General features: G+C 40.0%; 2 protein-coding genes across 20 annotated transcripts in view; one reads left to right on the forward strand and one right to left on the reverse strand.

The window, feature by feature from the left end:
• Positions 1–1,771: 1,771 nt before the first annotated feature.
• MORN2 (MORN repeat containing 2) lies at positions 1,772–14,697 on the reverse strand. The gene is made up of 7 exons (XM_086328385.1): positions 14,623–14,697; positions 13,004–13,118; positions 9,663–10,052; positions 5,346–5,396; positions 4,808–4,914; positions 3,666–3,802; positions 1,772–2,002 (listed from the first exon to the last, which is right to left on the reverse strand). Exons 1-7 carry the CDS (start codon positions 14,695–14,697, stop codon positions 1,900–1,902), a joined length of 978 nt encoding a protein of 325 aa, XP_086184511.1. The 3' UTR covers positions 1,772–1,899.
• Positions 9,868–14,876, forward strand: part of DHX57 (DExH-box helicase 57) — a 60,285-nt gene continuing 55,276 nt past the window's right edge. For 15 of the 19 annotated variants that reach the window (XR_015137188.1, XR_015137187.1, XR_015137191.1 and 12 more), the window contains exon 1: positions 9,868–9,896. The gene's annotated coding sequence lies outside the window, so the exon portion shown is untranslated. Of the gene's footprint in view, positions 10,158–14,876 lie in introns of all 19 variants that reach the window. The other 4 variants (XM_086327379.1, XM_086327371.1, XM_086327373.1 and 1 more) reach the window with 1 other exon arrangement.

Consider the following 14,876-nt stretch of genomic DNA (forward strand, 5'->3'; position numbering starts at 1 on the left):
CTGTTAATTTACTTCCTGTCTCTATGAATTTGCCTGTTCTGGATACTTCACATAAAACAGTATTATATGTGGCCTTTTGCAACTGGCTTCTTTCACTCGTTGGCTTCCCTGGTGGCTCAGATGGTAAAGTGTCTGCCTACAATGCGGGAGACCCAGGTTCGATCCCTGGGTCAGGAAGATCCTCTGGAGAAGGCAATGGCACCCCTCTCCAGTACTCTTGCCTGGAAAATCCCATGGACGGAGGAGCCTGGTAGGCTACAGTCTATGGGGTTGCAAAGAGTCGGACACGACTGAGTGACTTCACTTTCACTTTCTTTCACTTGGTACGATGTTTTCAAGGCTGGTTTATGCTATATCATATGTCAGTACTTCATTCCTTTCTGTGGCTGAAAAATATTCCACTGTAGAGATAAATCACATTTACCCATTAGCAGTTGAGGGACATCTGGGTTTTCAGTATTGGGCTGATATGAATGATGCTGTTATAAACATTTGTATATAAGTCAATTCTCTTAACGTGCATGCTTAGGAACTGCTGGAACATATGATAATTATATTTCAACTTTTTGAGAAACTGTTTTCCACAGTGCTGTACCATTTTTCATTCCCAACAGACCAATCTTTGTTATTATGTGTTTTTTAACATAGCCATCCTAGCGATTGAAATGGCATCTTATTTTGGGTTTGCTTTGTATTTCCCTAAAGAATAACGATGTTGAATATCTTTTTGTTTATCAGACATTTGTATATCTTCTTAGAAAAAATGTCCATTCAAATCCTTTGTCCATATTTAAATTGGGCTGTCTTTTTATTTCTGTATATTTATATATGAATTCTGTATATATTCTGAAAACTAAACCTTTATCAGATATATGATTTTGCAAGTATTTTCTCCTATTCTGTGAAAGGTCTTTTCATTTCCTTGATAGTTTCCTTTAAGACATAGCCTTGGAAGGAAAGTTATGACCAACCTAGATAGCATATTCAAAAGCAGAGACATTACTTTGCCAACAAAGGTTCGTCTAGTCAAGGCTATGGTTTTTCGTGTGGTCATGTATGGATGTGAGAGTTGGACTGTGAAGAAGGCTGAGTGCTGAAGAATTGATGCTTTTGAACTATGGTGTTGGAGAAGACTCTTGAGAGTCCCTTGGACTGCAAGGAGATCCAACCAGTCCATTCTGAAGGAGATCAGCCCTGGGATTTCTTTGGAAGGAATGATGCTAAAGCTGAAACTCCAGTACTTTGACCATCTCATGCGAAGAGTTGACTCATTGGAAAAGACTCTGATGCTGGGAGGGATTGGGGGCAGGAGGAGAAGGGGACAACAGAGGATGAGATGGCTGGATGGCATCACTGACTCGATGGACGTGAGTCTCAGTGAACTCCGGGAGTTGGTGATGGACAGGGAGGCCTGGCGTGCTGCGATTCATGGGGTCGCAAAGAGTCGGACACGACTGAGCGACTGATCTGATCTGATACTTTTTAAAGATGACAAAATTCAGGTCAGGATTGGAAACTGACTTTGTCAAGATCTGCATAGTTTATATTAAAATGAACACACAAACTCTCAGTTGAATCATATAATTTCTTTCTTTCTTTCTTTCTTTTTTTCTTTTTTTTGGCATGTGCTATCTTAGTTCCCTGACCAGGGATCAAACCTGCGCCCCCTACAGTACCAGTACAGAGTTTTAACCACTGGACTACTAGGGAAGTACCACATAATTTATTTTAAATTAATTATAAGATGATCAAAAGAAAGTTCAAAAAGGTGTAAATGACTGATGGTTTTATTGGCAAAAGTAAATAGATAGTGTATGAGTTATTTCAGATGACAGATTTAGTTGTTTTCCTTACAAGTAAAAGCTGCAATTACCACATTAAAACTTTAATGTAGGCTATCTACATATGGAGCTTTAGCCTGAGGCCTGGAGCAGCTGTGAAATGAAAGTTACCACACCATTCTAGTCCTTGGATATCAGTATATTGTCCTTCACCTTCCACCCTGCAACAGTAAAAAATAAGTGTATTCATTAACAAGACTAGAAATTTACAGTCCAGGTATAAGACTGTCTAGTATATTATATACTATGTCTGAAGAATTATATCATTCTGCTTTCAAACTTTGATTTAAAATCTGACATCCTGTTTTTATATCCTACAAAAAAAATACTACTATTCCAACAAACATTGTCATTATACAAATTTTTACATCTAAGATTTTAGGATTACATATGCTTAGTTTAGACAAAACCAGAACAGTCACAAAATGAAAAGTTTATATTGGTTATCTGACTTAGTTCATTTATTCAACAGATGTTTATTGATTTTCAACTATGTTTGAGATACTATGCTCTATGCTGGTGTTTTCTGGACTATTTGGAGTGGTGAAAATACACTTCACAGAACCAAACAGACCTTTATCCCATGGGTTAGAGTTTTCTCCCTTTATTAATATCAGTGGGAAAAGTTTATATGCTGTCATCACAGACTTGGCAACAGAAGAGGTGAACACTTTTCTACCCTCCTCAATATGTATCAACCACTTCATAACAATTAGGTTGCATTTTTAATTCTGGAAATAATAAGGGGGTAGTTATAAATTAACACGAAACCTCTGGATGACATATCTGGTGTGAGGATTAAGTTTATAAAGATGTGTGAGGGTGGGGGTGGAGATTTGGATGAAGGTGGTCAAAAGGTGCAAATTTCCAGTTACAAGATAAATAAAGTATTAGGAATGTAATGTACAAGACGATAAATATAATTAACACTTTTGTATGTTATTTATAAAAGTTAAGAGAGTAAATCCTTAGTTCTCATCACAAGAAAAAAATATTTTTCTTTTTTTATTACTTTATATCAATGCGAGATGATGAATGTTCACTAAATTTATTGTGGTAATCACTTGATGATATATGTAAATCAAATCATTATGCTATATACCTTGAATTTATACAGTGCTGTATATGAATGACATCTCAAACTGGAAGAAAATATAAAATAAAATTTAAAACTATAAAAAAACCTTATCAAGATATTTCAAGCAAAAATAATTTTTGGCCTAAATTTTCTCAATAATTGCAACAAACTTTCCCTCTCTAATATGACTGCAAAAAGTTCCATAGGAATAAAGAAGTCAAGAGAAAATAAATGAAAAAATCTAATAGATTATCACTAGGAATGATATCAGAGAAGGCAATGGCACCCCACTTCAGTACTCTTGCCTGGAAAATCCCATGGACGGCGGAGCCTGGTAGGCTGCAGTCCATGGGGTCGCTGAGGGTCGGACACAACTGAGCAACTTCACTTTCACTTTTCACTTTCATGCATTGGAGAAGGAAATGGCAACCTACTCCAGTGTTCTTGCCTGGAGAATTCCAGGGACAGGGGAGCCTGGTGGGCTGCCGTCTATGGGGTCACACAGAGTCGGACATGACTGAAGAGACTTAGCAGCAGCAGCAGCAGGAATGATATGTTTTGGAGGCTCATGATGGCCTTAGCCTCTCTCATAACATTTTCCCCCAAAATGATAACCCAACAATTCTTCTAAAATGTAAGTATATTTTAACTAAATACATTACAAAAGAAATTTAGCATTAAATTTTTAGGCAAATATGCCTGAAAAATAACTTTTAGACTACAGTGACTTTTTATTTTAAACTCACCTGTTTTCATTGAAATTTCCAGTGTACTTTGCCCCATTTGGGAATGTATAAGTTCCCAGTCCATGAAACATATTGTCCTTAAAGTGTCCTTCATATATTGCTCCTGAAAAATGCTCAAGTCTTCCAAAACCATTCATCTGTTTGTACCAAAGGAAATGACCTCAGTAACTAATCTTCAGTTTCATTAGTGTATTTCTAAGAAGTATACACATATGTCTGTCATCCACTTAGTTATTATTTAATCTACCATTGCATCACCCTTTATTTCCACAATGATAAGACAATATTTTTATCATTGTCCTTTTTATGTCTGTCTCTGTGAAGCTGACAAAGTCAGTGTTTCTGATCTGGGGCACTTGAACATCTTGCAGGTCCATAATGATAATAACAGGGCTCCTCAAGATACCTTGAATATATCGAAAATCTTAAAGGCCAACCAGTTTAGTTAGCCCAGAAATGGCACAAAGAAGTTGTGAAGAACAGAAATTTGTATTCAAGCAGACCCAAGAACATATTTTTCTTTCATCACTTACTAGCTAGGCAAGAAATCTGAGCCTATGCTATGCTGTCACTTCAGTCGTGTCCGACTCTGTGCGACCCCATAGACGGCAGCCCACCAGGCTCCCCCGTCCCTGGGATTCTCTAGGCAAGAACACTGGAGTGGGTTGCCATTTCCTTCTCCAATGCATGAAAGTGAAAAGTGAAAGTGAAGTCGCTCAGTCGTGTCCGACTCTTAGCGACCCCATTGATTGCAGCCTAATAGGCTCCTCCGTCCATGGGATTTTCCAAGCAAGAGGTACTGGAGTGGGGTGCCATTGCCTTCTCCGAATCTGAGCCTAATTTCCCTCAATTGTAAAATAGCAATATTAATGATATTGAACTCATTAGGCTGCTATAAGGATTAATTGAGAAAATTCTGTAATGAGTTTAGTTTGTTTAACGAATAGGAAATGAGAAAGATGATGACAGCTCTCTGAATGAGTTTCATACTATTCCTTATATTCATATATATTAAATATAATAATTTGTTATTTTTATTGCATGGCTTACTCATACGTGTTTTTTGAAATGGTGAAATGCCAGAAATCATTTAACCAACAGAGTTACTTATCCACTGTCAATATTCAAAACAATAATAATACCTTGTCATCTTTCCAGCTTCCTGTGTAGACAATCCCATTAGGAGTGGTATGAATACCTATTCCATTTCTCTCAATGACTCCAGAAGATGTTCTTATACAGTCCCCCTCTAAGTAAGAGAGAAATACTGAAGATTATAAACGAGAACCCTGTTTGGCTAAATAATAAAGTATGTTCAGGCTTAATCAAAACTGCATCACAGTGGGTCTCTCTGCTTTCCTAGAACTAAAACTAATAGACCAGAGATGAGGCGCTCCATGGACCTTTAAATCATTGACTCAAGGGCCTGGAAGACTGACATATGGCTATGGCCCTCCCACGGGTTTCCAAGGCACACTGTCTACACTTCAGAGTTAAGGATTTAAAATCTGTTCCTCCATTAGTATCTTTTTTTCTCTCCATCAGTATTTCTGTGTGATTTTATTTAATGGAGTTAATATCTCAATAGTACTTTTATCAAGTGTGACAGTCTCAGTTTTGCACTCTTAAGCTATTTAATTTTAATCTATATAGGAAAAAGTAATTGAAATGTATGCTTACCATACTTGTCTCCATTTGGAAATATAAAGTTTATCTTAAATACTTCTGGAGCTGTTTTAAAAGATTTAAGAAAAATCACATAAACATATTTTTTAAAGTTTTTTATTCTTTGATATGAACAATTTTTAAAGTCTTTATTGAATTTGTTACAATATTGTTTCTGTTCTATGTTTTGGTTTTTTGGCTACGAGGCATGTGGGATCTTAGCTTCCCAACCAGGGATCAAACCCACATCCCCTGCATTGGAAGGTGAAGTCTTAATCAGCGGACCACAGGGAAGTCTCAAACTTAAACATTTTTATGTTATAAGACCTATAACAAATTTGCTTTAAGAGCCAACCAGATACTCACTTTATATTCATGTTTACTTGGCATTTCCATAGTCGAGTGTAGGGTTCTGGGGAAATAATTTTGTCTAGATGATCTATTTTTATTTGTTTATTTTAACAGCTGTATTAATATATAATTCACATACCACAAAAATTACTCTTTAAAAGTATACAAAATTCATTTGTTTTTGCATACTCAAGTTGTATAACTGTCACAATCTAATTTTAGGATATTTTAATCACCCTCAAAAGAAATCCTGTACATATTATCAGTTGCTCTCTATTACCCTAAAACCTATCCAACCCCATCCCCAGACCCTGGCAAACAATAATCTATCATCTGTCTCTATGAACTGGCATAATCCAGACAGTTCATAGAAATGGAATCATACGATATGTGGTCCTTTGTGAGTAGCTTCTTTCACTCAGCTTCAAGTTTGATCCATGTTGCAGCATGTATTAGTATTTTATCACTTTTTATTGCTGAATAGTCCATGGTACAAAAATAACACATTTTGTTTATTTATCCATTCATCAGTTGATGGTCAGTTGAGTTGTTTCCAGTTTTGGCTGTTATGAATACTGCTACTATAAACATTCATGTATAATTTTTTGTATGAGCATATGTTTTTATTTCTCTTGGGTATATGATCTATTGATTATTTCACAGAGGTAAGGTAGAGTGAGCAATCTCAGAATTGGCAGTAGAAAGAAATAGAAAAAAAAGATAGTAAGCGAGAAGAGGCGGGGGAAGGAGTAGGGTCCAAACAGAATGAGATTGGAATGAAGAACAGGTTAAAAATGAAAAAAGAAAACCACAGGCCTGGGGGGCAGGGGTGGAGTGGAATCTATGCCTCAGAGCTCTGGGACATTCAGTGGATTAAAACTTTAGAAACTAATTTTTTCCAATACTGAAGAAAACATATATTGGAGATGATAAGTAAACTATAACTTCTAGAACAACAGCCTATTAGAATGTTACTCAAAGTGTGGCCCATGCACTAGAATCATTTAGGATGCTTTACAAGTTCCTAGGCCCTACTCCACAATGCTGCTGCTGCATCGCTTCAGTCATGTCCGACTCTGTGCGACCCCATAGACGGCAGCCCACCAGGCTCCCCTATCCCTGGGATTCTCCAGGCAAGAACACTGGAATGGGTTGCCATTTCCTTCTCCAATGCATGAAAGTGAAAAGTGAAAGGGAAGTCACTCAGTCGTGTCTGACTCTTAGCGACCCCATGGACTGCACCCTACCAGGCTCCTCCATCCATGGGGTTTTCCAGGCAAGAGTACTGGAGTGGGTTGCCAATGCCTTCTCCGATACTCCACACTACTGAGTCAGAATCTCTATGGGTGGGACAAGAGAACTGATCTTTTCAACTGGAATACTAACCTGAGTGCCAGTTATGAAAGGCTGGAAGCTCATCTCCTCTGAGGAAACAGAGTTAATAAACAAAATAGGCAGAAGACTTAAACATCATCAAAAAGGGAGAGTCCAGCAGCCTTGAGACAGGAGTAGAAACTTATGAAAAATAATTAACAATTTAGGAAATGAATAATTTAATTGTGAAAAGAAGAGAAGCAAAAAGCAAAGGCGAAAAGGAAAGATATACCCATTTGAATGCAGAGTTCCAAAGAATAGCAAGGAGAGATAAGAAAGCCTTCCTCAGTGATCAGTGCAAAGAAATAGAAGAAAACAATAGAATGGGGAAGACTAGAGACCTCTTCAAGAAAATCAGAGATACCAAGAGAACATTTCATGCAAAGATGGGATCAATAAAGGACAGAAATGGTATGGACCTAACAGAAGCAGAAGATATTAATAAGAGGTGGCAAGAATACACAGAAGAACTGTACAAAAAGATCTTCATGACCCAGATAATCACAATGATGTGATCACTCACCTAGAGCCAGACATCCTGGAATGCAAAGTCAAGTGGGCCTTAGGAAGCATCACTATGAACAAAGCTAGTGGAGGTGATGGAATTCCAGTTGAGCTATTCCAAATCCTAAAAGATGATGCTGTGAAAGTGCCGCACTCAATATGCCAGCAAATTGGGAAAACTCAGCAGTGACCACAGGACTGGAAAAGGTCAGTTTTCATTCCAATCCCAAAGAAAGGCAATGCCAAAGAATGCTCAAACTACCGCACAATTGCTCTCATCTCACATGCTAGTAAACTAATGCCCAAAGTTCTCCAAGCCAGGCTTCAACAGTACATGAACTTTGAACTTCCAGATGTTCAAGCTGGTTTTAGAAAAGGCAGAGGAACCAGAGATCAAATTGCCAACATCCACTGGATCATTGAAAAAGTAAGAGAGTTCCAAAAAAACATTTATTTCTGCTTTATTGACTATGCCAAAGCCTTTGACTGTGTGGATCACAATACACTGTGGAAAATTCTTCAAGAGATGGGCATACCAGACCACCTGACCTGCCTCTTGAGAAATCTGTATGCAGGTCAGGAAGCAACAGTTAGAACTGGACACGGAACAACAGATTGGTTCCAAATAGGAAAAGGAGTATGTCAACGCTGCTTATTTAACTTATATGCAGAGTACATTATGAGAAACACTGGGCTGGATGAAACACAAGCTGGAATCAAGATTGCAGGGAGAAATATCAAAAACCTCAGCTATGCAGATGATACCACCCTTATGGCAGAAAGTGAAGAACCAAAGAGCCTCCTGATGAAAGTGAAAGAAGAGAGTGAAAAAGTTGGTTTAAAGCTCAACATTCAGAAAACTAAGATCATGACATCAGGTCCCATCACTTCATGGCAAATAAATGGGGAAACAGTGGCAACAGTGAGAAACTTTATTTTTTTGGGCTCCAAAATCACTGCAGATGGTGACTGCAGCCATGATATTAAAAGACGCTTACTCCTTGGAAGGGAAGTTATGACCAACCTAGATAGCATATTAAAAAGCAGAGACATTACTTTGCCAATAAAGATACATCTAGTCAAGGCTATGGTTTTTCCAGCGGTCATGTATGGATGTGAGAGCTGGACTATAAAGAAAGCTGAGCGCCGAAGAATTGATGCTTTTGAAGTGTGGTGTTGGGGAAGACTCTTGAGAGTTCCTTGGAGTGCGAGGAGATCCAACCAATCCATCCTAAAGGAGATCAGTCCTGAGTGTTCATTGAAAGGACTGATGTTGAAGCTGAAACTCCAATACTTTGGCCATCTGATGGGAAGAGCTGATTCATTTGAAAAGACCCTGATGCTGGGAAAAATTGAAGGCAGGAGGAGAAGGGGACGACAGAAGATGAGATGGCTGGATGGCATCACTGACTCAATGGACATGAGTTTGCGTAAACTCTGGGAGTTGGTGATGGACAGGGAGGCCTGGCGTGCTGCAGTCCATGAGGTCACAAAGAGTCGGACACAAGTGAGTGACTGAAATAAACTGAACTGTTGAAATATACCACCTTAGAAGGGCTGAAGAGCAGAATGAAAACCGTTGAAAAGTAAATTAGTGAACTGGAATACAAGGCTGAATATTTTTCCCAGAAAGAGGCATAAAGGAAAACAGAGATATCACCTGACAAACCTTTCATATTTCCCCTCATCCCCAGACTCTTCTAGGACCCCCCACACCACTCTTGGCCTATCCCTACTGTAGTGTGTGTGTGTGTGTGTGTGTGTGTGTGTGTTGGTCTATCCTTACCATAGATTGTGAAAGTGTGTGTGTGGGGGGGGGTGTTGGTCTATCCCTAGACCCCCCACAACACTCTTGGTCTATCCCTACTGTAGTGTGTCTGTGTCAATTGCCCTTAAATGGTTCCACACCCGAAACTTCGGAATGTTAGAGCTAGAAGAAGGGAACCTAAGAGGTGCAGACTGGCAGTACACTGGCACTGGCCTAATGTGTCACAACAGCGAATCGACGGCCGAATGACAGCTAGAACCCAGGTCTCCAGATTCCCGCTCCTGGGGCTCTCTGCAAGTTCTGCTTAAGAGACGTTGAGAGGATGGGGCACTCACTTGACACAGGGCTGCGGGAGAGATTTTCTGGACTCTGCGATTCTCCCTGGGCCGCCAGCTCCGTGGCCTGGAGGAAAGGAAGCCGTACTTCAGCGCCGGGTGCGACATGGTTGCTAGGCGACCAGGCACCTCTCACCCGGAAGCGAATATGGGGTGGGGGGGGGCCGAGGTTGAACCAATCAGAAGGCGCCAGGGCTGTACCGCTGTAGCTGGGCCGCTGCGGAGCCGCTCCAGGTAAGGTCCGGGTGGGAGGCAGCGCCCAGGCAGGGCCCTTGGCCGCTGGGCGCCACGTCCGAACAGGTGGCCCGGGAAGCAGCGCCACAAACCCGGGACGGTCGCCCCTTCCGAGGACGAGGGATGTGTGTCCGTGTGCGTGGTCCGCGCGTCTCCCTGGTGGTCAGTGTGCGGACCTTTCCACCGTCAGCCTCTCCCGCAGTGGGCAGGGTCTGAGGAGCCTCCCGGCCCGGTGGGATCCAGCCTGTCTGGCAGGGGCCGGTGAGTCTGGAGCAGCAGGATCCTAGGCCTGTGACCAGGCCTGGCCTGGGTCGACAGCTGAGGGTTGTACAGCTGAGGCCGGGGAGCTGAATTCTGCGAGATAAAGGGTTGAATTGGAGGGCCTCGGGCTCGTTTCCTGTATATTAGCTCCGTTTCCAGTTGGTGGCTGTTTGGGGAGAGAATTGGCTACAGTGTATGCTGGAAGAAAGATACCAGGTCTGGGTATCTGCAAGGAGCTGGATATATGGGGTCAGTCAGAGATTTGCCTGGGAGGGTAATGGTTTGTGGTCAGTTTTCAGCGCCCAGCTTGGTGATTCTGTTCCTGGGAGCCAAACTTAGGTTCTCGTGTCCACGGTGAATAAAGATAGTTGAGATCTTCCCAGGCTAAATGGATTTCTGATGTTTTGGCGTCTTATGGGGCCTGCCCGACCAGGGAAAAACTGCCATTCCCCGGGCTAGCAAATTAACGATTAATCTGACAGCATGCCTTTCATATGCAAACCAACCAATCCTGCCTGCCTTAGCTCCAACAACCTCCTTTGTCTAACTACCAAGCCTGTAGTTCACCTGCCCTAAATCAGTCCAGGGCCAAGTACCAGGCAACTAGGGACAAGCCCTAGACCTTAGAGCCTGTGGGAGTTACTCAAAGTAGCCAGTGGTAAGCTGGTTTCCCTGCCTGGCCTCTTCTTTCCCATGGGAAAACCAAGAAAGGATGCGGGGTGGCCTTCTCCTTACTCCTTTCTGCCTGCTCCTGACACAGGTGCTTCCCTGGCGTGGCCCACGGTAACAGACAGACCTCTCCTTTTTAGGAGAGCTGTAAGTAACGTTAAACTTTTTCTTTTGATGGTATTAATCTCTCTGTGTCAGCACTCAGTCACCTTTATAAATTAAGGCCCAGGCACAAATCAAAGCAGGGCTGGCTTAACATTAAATTTTGAATTGAAGATACAAAGTACATGTTTGTGGGGTGAAAGGTAAGTATGGGGGAGAGAATTTCAGCTTTGGAGTCAAATGGATTATTTCAGACCCTAGCTCCAGGGTTTGTTTCTATAGTAGTGACATTGGACAAGTTGTGTAATTTATCTGTACTCTAGTTTCCTCCTCTGTAAAATACAGAAAATAATATTTACCTTCTAGGAATTTTACAGAATTAACTGAAATAATCTTTCCCCTCCATGCCGACTTATATTTCCAACTGTGTTCTACACATTTCTATTTGAATGTCTAGAAGGCATCTCCAGTGTAACATCCATTCTGAACTTGTGACACTCCCTATCATTTCCTGTCCATTCCCTGGTGGCTCAGATGGTAAAGCGTTTGCCCGCAATGCGGGAGACCCAGGTTCGATCCCTGGGTCAGGAAGATCCCCTGGAGAAGGAAATGGCAACCCACTCCAGTACTCTTGCCTAGAACATTTCATGGACGGAGGAGCCTGGTAGGCTACAGTCCATGGGGTCGCAAAGAGTCAGACACGACTGAGCGACTTCACTTCACTTCACTTCACTTCACATTCCCATTCTGATCACATGGCTGAGCACAGAACCCCTATTCACCTAGTTAAGCTAGGACCTCAAATTTTACAGTAATTCTAGACACTTCTTATACCTTTCATCTAATTCATCTACCATTAAAATGCACTGAGACTCTATGGCTGCTTTTCAACTGTACTTGTTCCCTCCGCAGTCCAACTCACTGCTTAGTTTTGCATTTCATCTCCTACCTGCACAATTACAGTAGTCTCCTAACTGGCCTCCTGGTTCTCCTCACCTCCCTACAGTCATTTTATTCTTCACATAGCAGCTAGAGTAATTGTTAGAACCGAAGTCAGTCATACCAAGCTTTTGCCTTTGCCCTCTATTGACTTTCTATTATATTTAGAGTAAAATTCAAAGTTCTTCCTAGGGCTTATATGGCCATCTCTGCTCTCTGACCTCATCTCCTTTGCATACTACATTGCAGACCCACAAGACTACTCACTGTTCAGCTCACTGCATTGAAGATGTTATTCTGGACTTGGAGCCTTTTCACCTACTATTGCTTCTGCTTAGAATGTTCTTTTTACAAATATTTCATGACTCATTTTCTGCATGTTCACGTCTGCTCAAATATGACCTCAGAAAGATGATCACTCTTACCTGACCACTCTATCTGCAAAAAGACTCAGTTTTTTTTCTTCATAGCACTTAATTAATATTGTATATTTGTTTATTGTCATCTTAATTTCTAGAGGATGAGCTTCATGAGGCAAGAATTTTGTTGTCTTTGCTGTTGTATCCCTAGAATCTAGCACTTAATAAGTGTTCAATAAATATTTGTGGCATGAATAAATAAATGAATGGCTCTCCATTCTCATATCAGTAATTTATTCAACCCTCAGCTATTCCTCAAATACATATTGAATTCCTGTTATATGCCATACACTGTTAGAGGAACAGCGGTAATCAACATGGATATACTCCTTGCCTTCAGAGAGCTTTCGGGGGCTGGGGGAGGGTCGGGAGATAAACATCAAAGAAACAATAAATATGTATAATTATAAAGGATTTTGAAGAAAGGAATATCAAGAGACCTAGTCCAATTGCTGCATGTTTGTGGGTTTCCCAGTTATTTCCCTGCTTTTGATTTCAAATTTCATTTTAGTTTGGTTGCAAAACATACTTTTTAAATTTTTGTCTTTTTAAATTTATTAAAGTTTGTTTTATAGGCTAGTATATTGTCTATCCTGGAAAATTTTCCTTGTCCACATACGAAAAATGTATATTTTTTGTTGGGTAGAATTTTCTGTAGATGTCTCTTAGGTCCAGTTGGTTTTTACTGTGTTTCAAGTCTTCTGTTTCCTTACTGACCTTCTGTGTGGGTGTTTTTACCGTAGCTGAACGTGGGCATTGCAGTTTGCTGCTGTTGTATGTTGTGTATTTCTCTGTTCATTTCTGTCAGTTGTTGGTTGATGTGTTTGGTGCTCTGTTATAAAGGTACGGTATATTTATAATTGTTGCATCTTTCTCATGGACTGACTCTCTTATCTTTATGAAATGTTCTTCTTTATCACTAACAAGATTTTTTTTTTGCTTTAAAGTCTATTTTGTTTGATATTAGCGTAGTTGCTGCAGCTTTCTTGTGGTTTGTTTGCATGATTTCTCTTTTTCCATCCTTTTACTTTTCATTTATTTGTATCTTTGAATTTAAAGTGATAGACAGCATATACTTGGATCTTGTTTTTATTCACTAATAACTTGTATTTTGATTGGATTGTTTAATCCATTCACATTTAATATTGTTCTTGGTATAGTGGGATTTATTTTTTCCATTCTACTTTTAGTTGTCAATATGTCTCATGTCTATTTTGTTTCACTGTTCCTACTTTACTGTTTTCTTTTGCATTAAATTATTCAATAAATATTTCCTAATGCAGTATTTTAATTTCTTTAGTGATTTTTTTTCACTACATTTTTTGAATTTTTGGTTTACTTTTTAGTGACTGCTCCAGGATTTGTCATATACCTCTTAACATATCAGAGTCAACTTCCCATTTATACTAACTCAATTTTGATAATATATAGAAATGTTACTTCCGTATAGCCGTATGCCTTTCCCCTCCTTTTTGCAGTAAAGGTTCCACATGTAAGCAATAGCATATGGTATTTGTCTTTGTCTGAGTTACTTCATTTAGTATGATAATCTCTAGGTCCATCCATATTGTTGCTAATGGCATTATTTCATTCTTTCTTATGACTAATATCGGAGAAGGCAATGGCACCCCACTCCAGTACTCTTGCCTGGAAAATCCCATGGATGGAGGAGCCTGGTGGGCTGCAGTCCATGGGGTCGCTAAGAGTCGGGCACGACTGAGCGACTTCGCTTTCACTTTTCACTTTCATGCATTGGAGAAGGAAATGGCAACCCACTCCAGTGTTCTTGCCTGGAGAATCGCAGGGACGGGGGAGCCTGGTGGCTGCCGTCTATGGGGTCACACAGAGTCGGACACGACTGAAGCGACTTAGCATAGCATAGCATGACTAATATTCCATTGTGTATATATACCATGTTTTCTTTATCCATTCATCTGTCAATGAAACCTTAGGTTGCATCCCCAACTGTACATTGTTATAGTTATTACTTTACCATCTGTAGTCATTTTATTAACCCAGTCCATCTGTGCTCCCACCAACCTGCTTTGTTCTGTTATAGCAAATACATTACATTTTTGCATATCACAAACCCACTATTACATCATATACATATTATTTTATACGGTTTCTTTTTAAATCAGTTATGTGAAGAAAGAAGAAAATATGGATGTACACTGTTTGGTAGGTTTGGGGGGGGTTGATTTTATTTTATATTTACATAGTTAGCTTTACTGGTGCTCCTTTTTGTGTGTGTGTGAGTTCAGATTACCATCTAGGGTCACTTTCTTCAGCTTAAACAAATTCCTATTAGTATTTTTTTGTAAAGCAGATCTTACTGGGTTTATATCTGTAAGTGACAAGTTGTTTTTCTCTAAATGCTTGCAAGACTTCTTGTCTTTAACTTTTAGCATTTTTATATTGTGTCTATTTATGGATCTCTGGGTTTATCCTATTTGAAGTCCTTAGAACTTCCTGTATGTGTAGGTTATTGTCTTTCAATAAATTTGATAAGTCTTCTATCATTATTTCTTTAAATATTTTTTCTGTTCTTTTCTTTCTCTCTCTCCTATTCTTCTGGTGTTCCTGTTAC

This window comes from Bos grunniens, chromosome 11, assembly GCF_055505025.1.
Source record: "Bos grunniens cultivar Pamir isolate PY7600 chromosome 11, Bosgru_T2T1.0, whole genome shotgun sequence".
NCBI classification, from domain to species: Eukaryota; Metazoa; Chordata; class Mammalia; order Artiodactyla; family Bovidae; genus Bos; species Bos grunniens.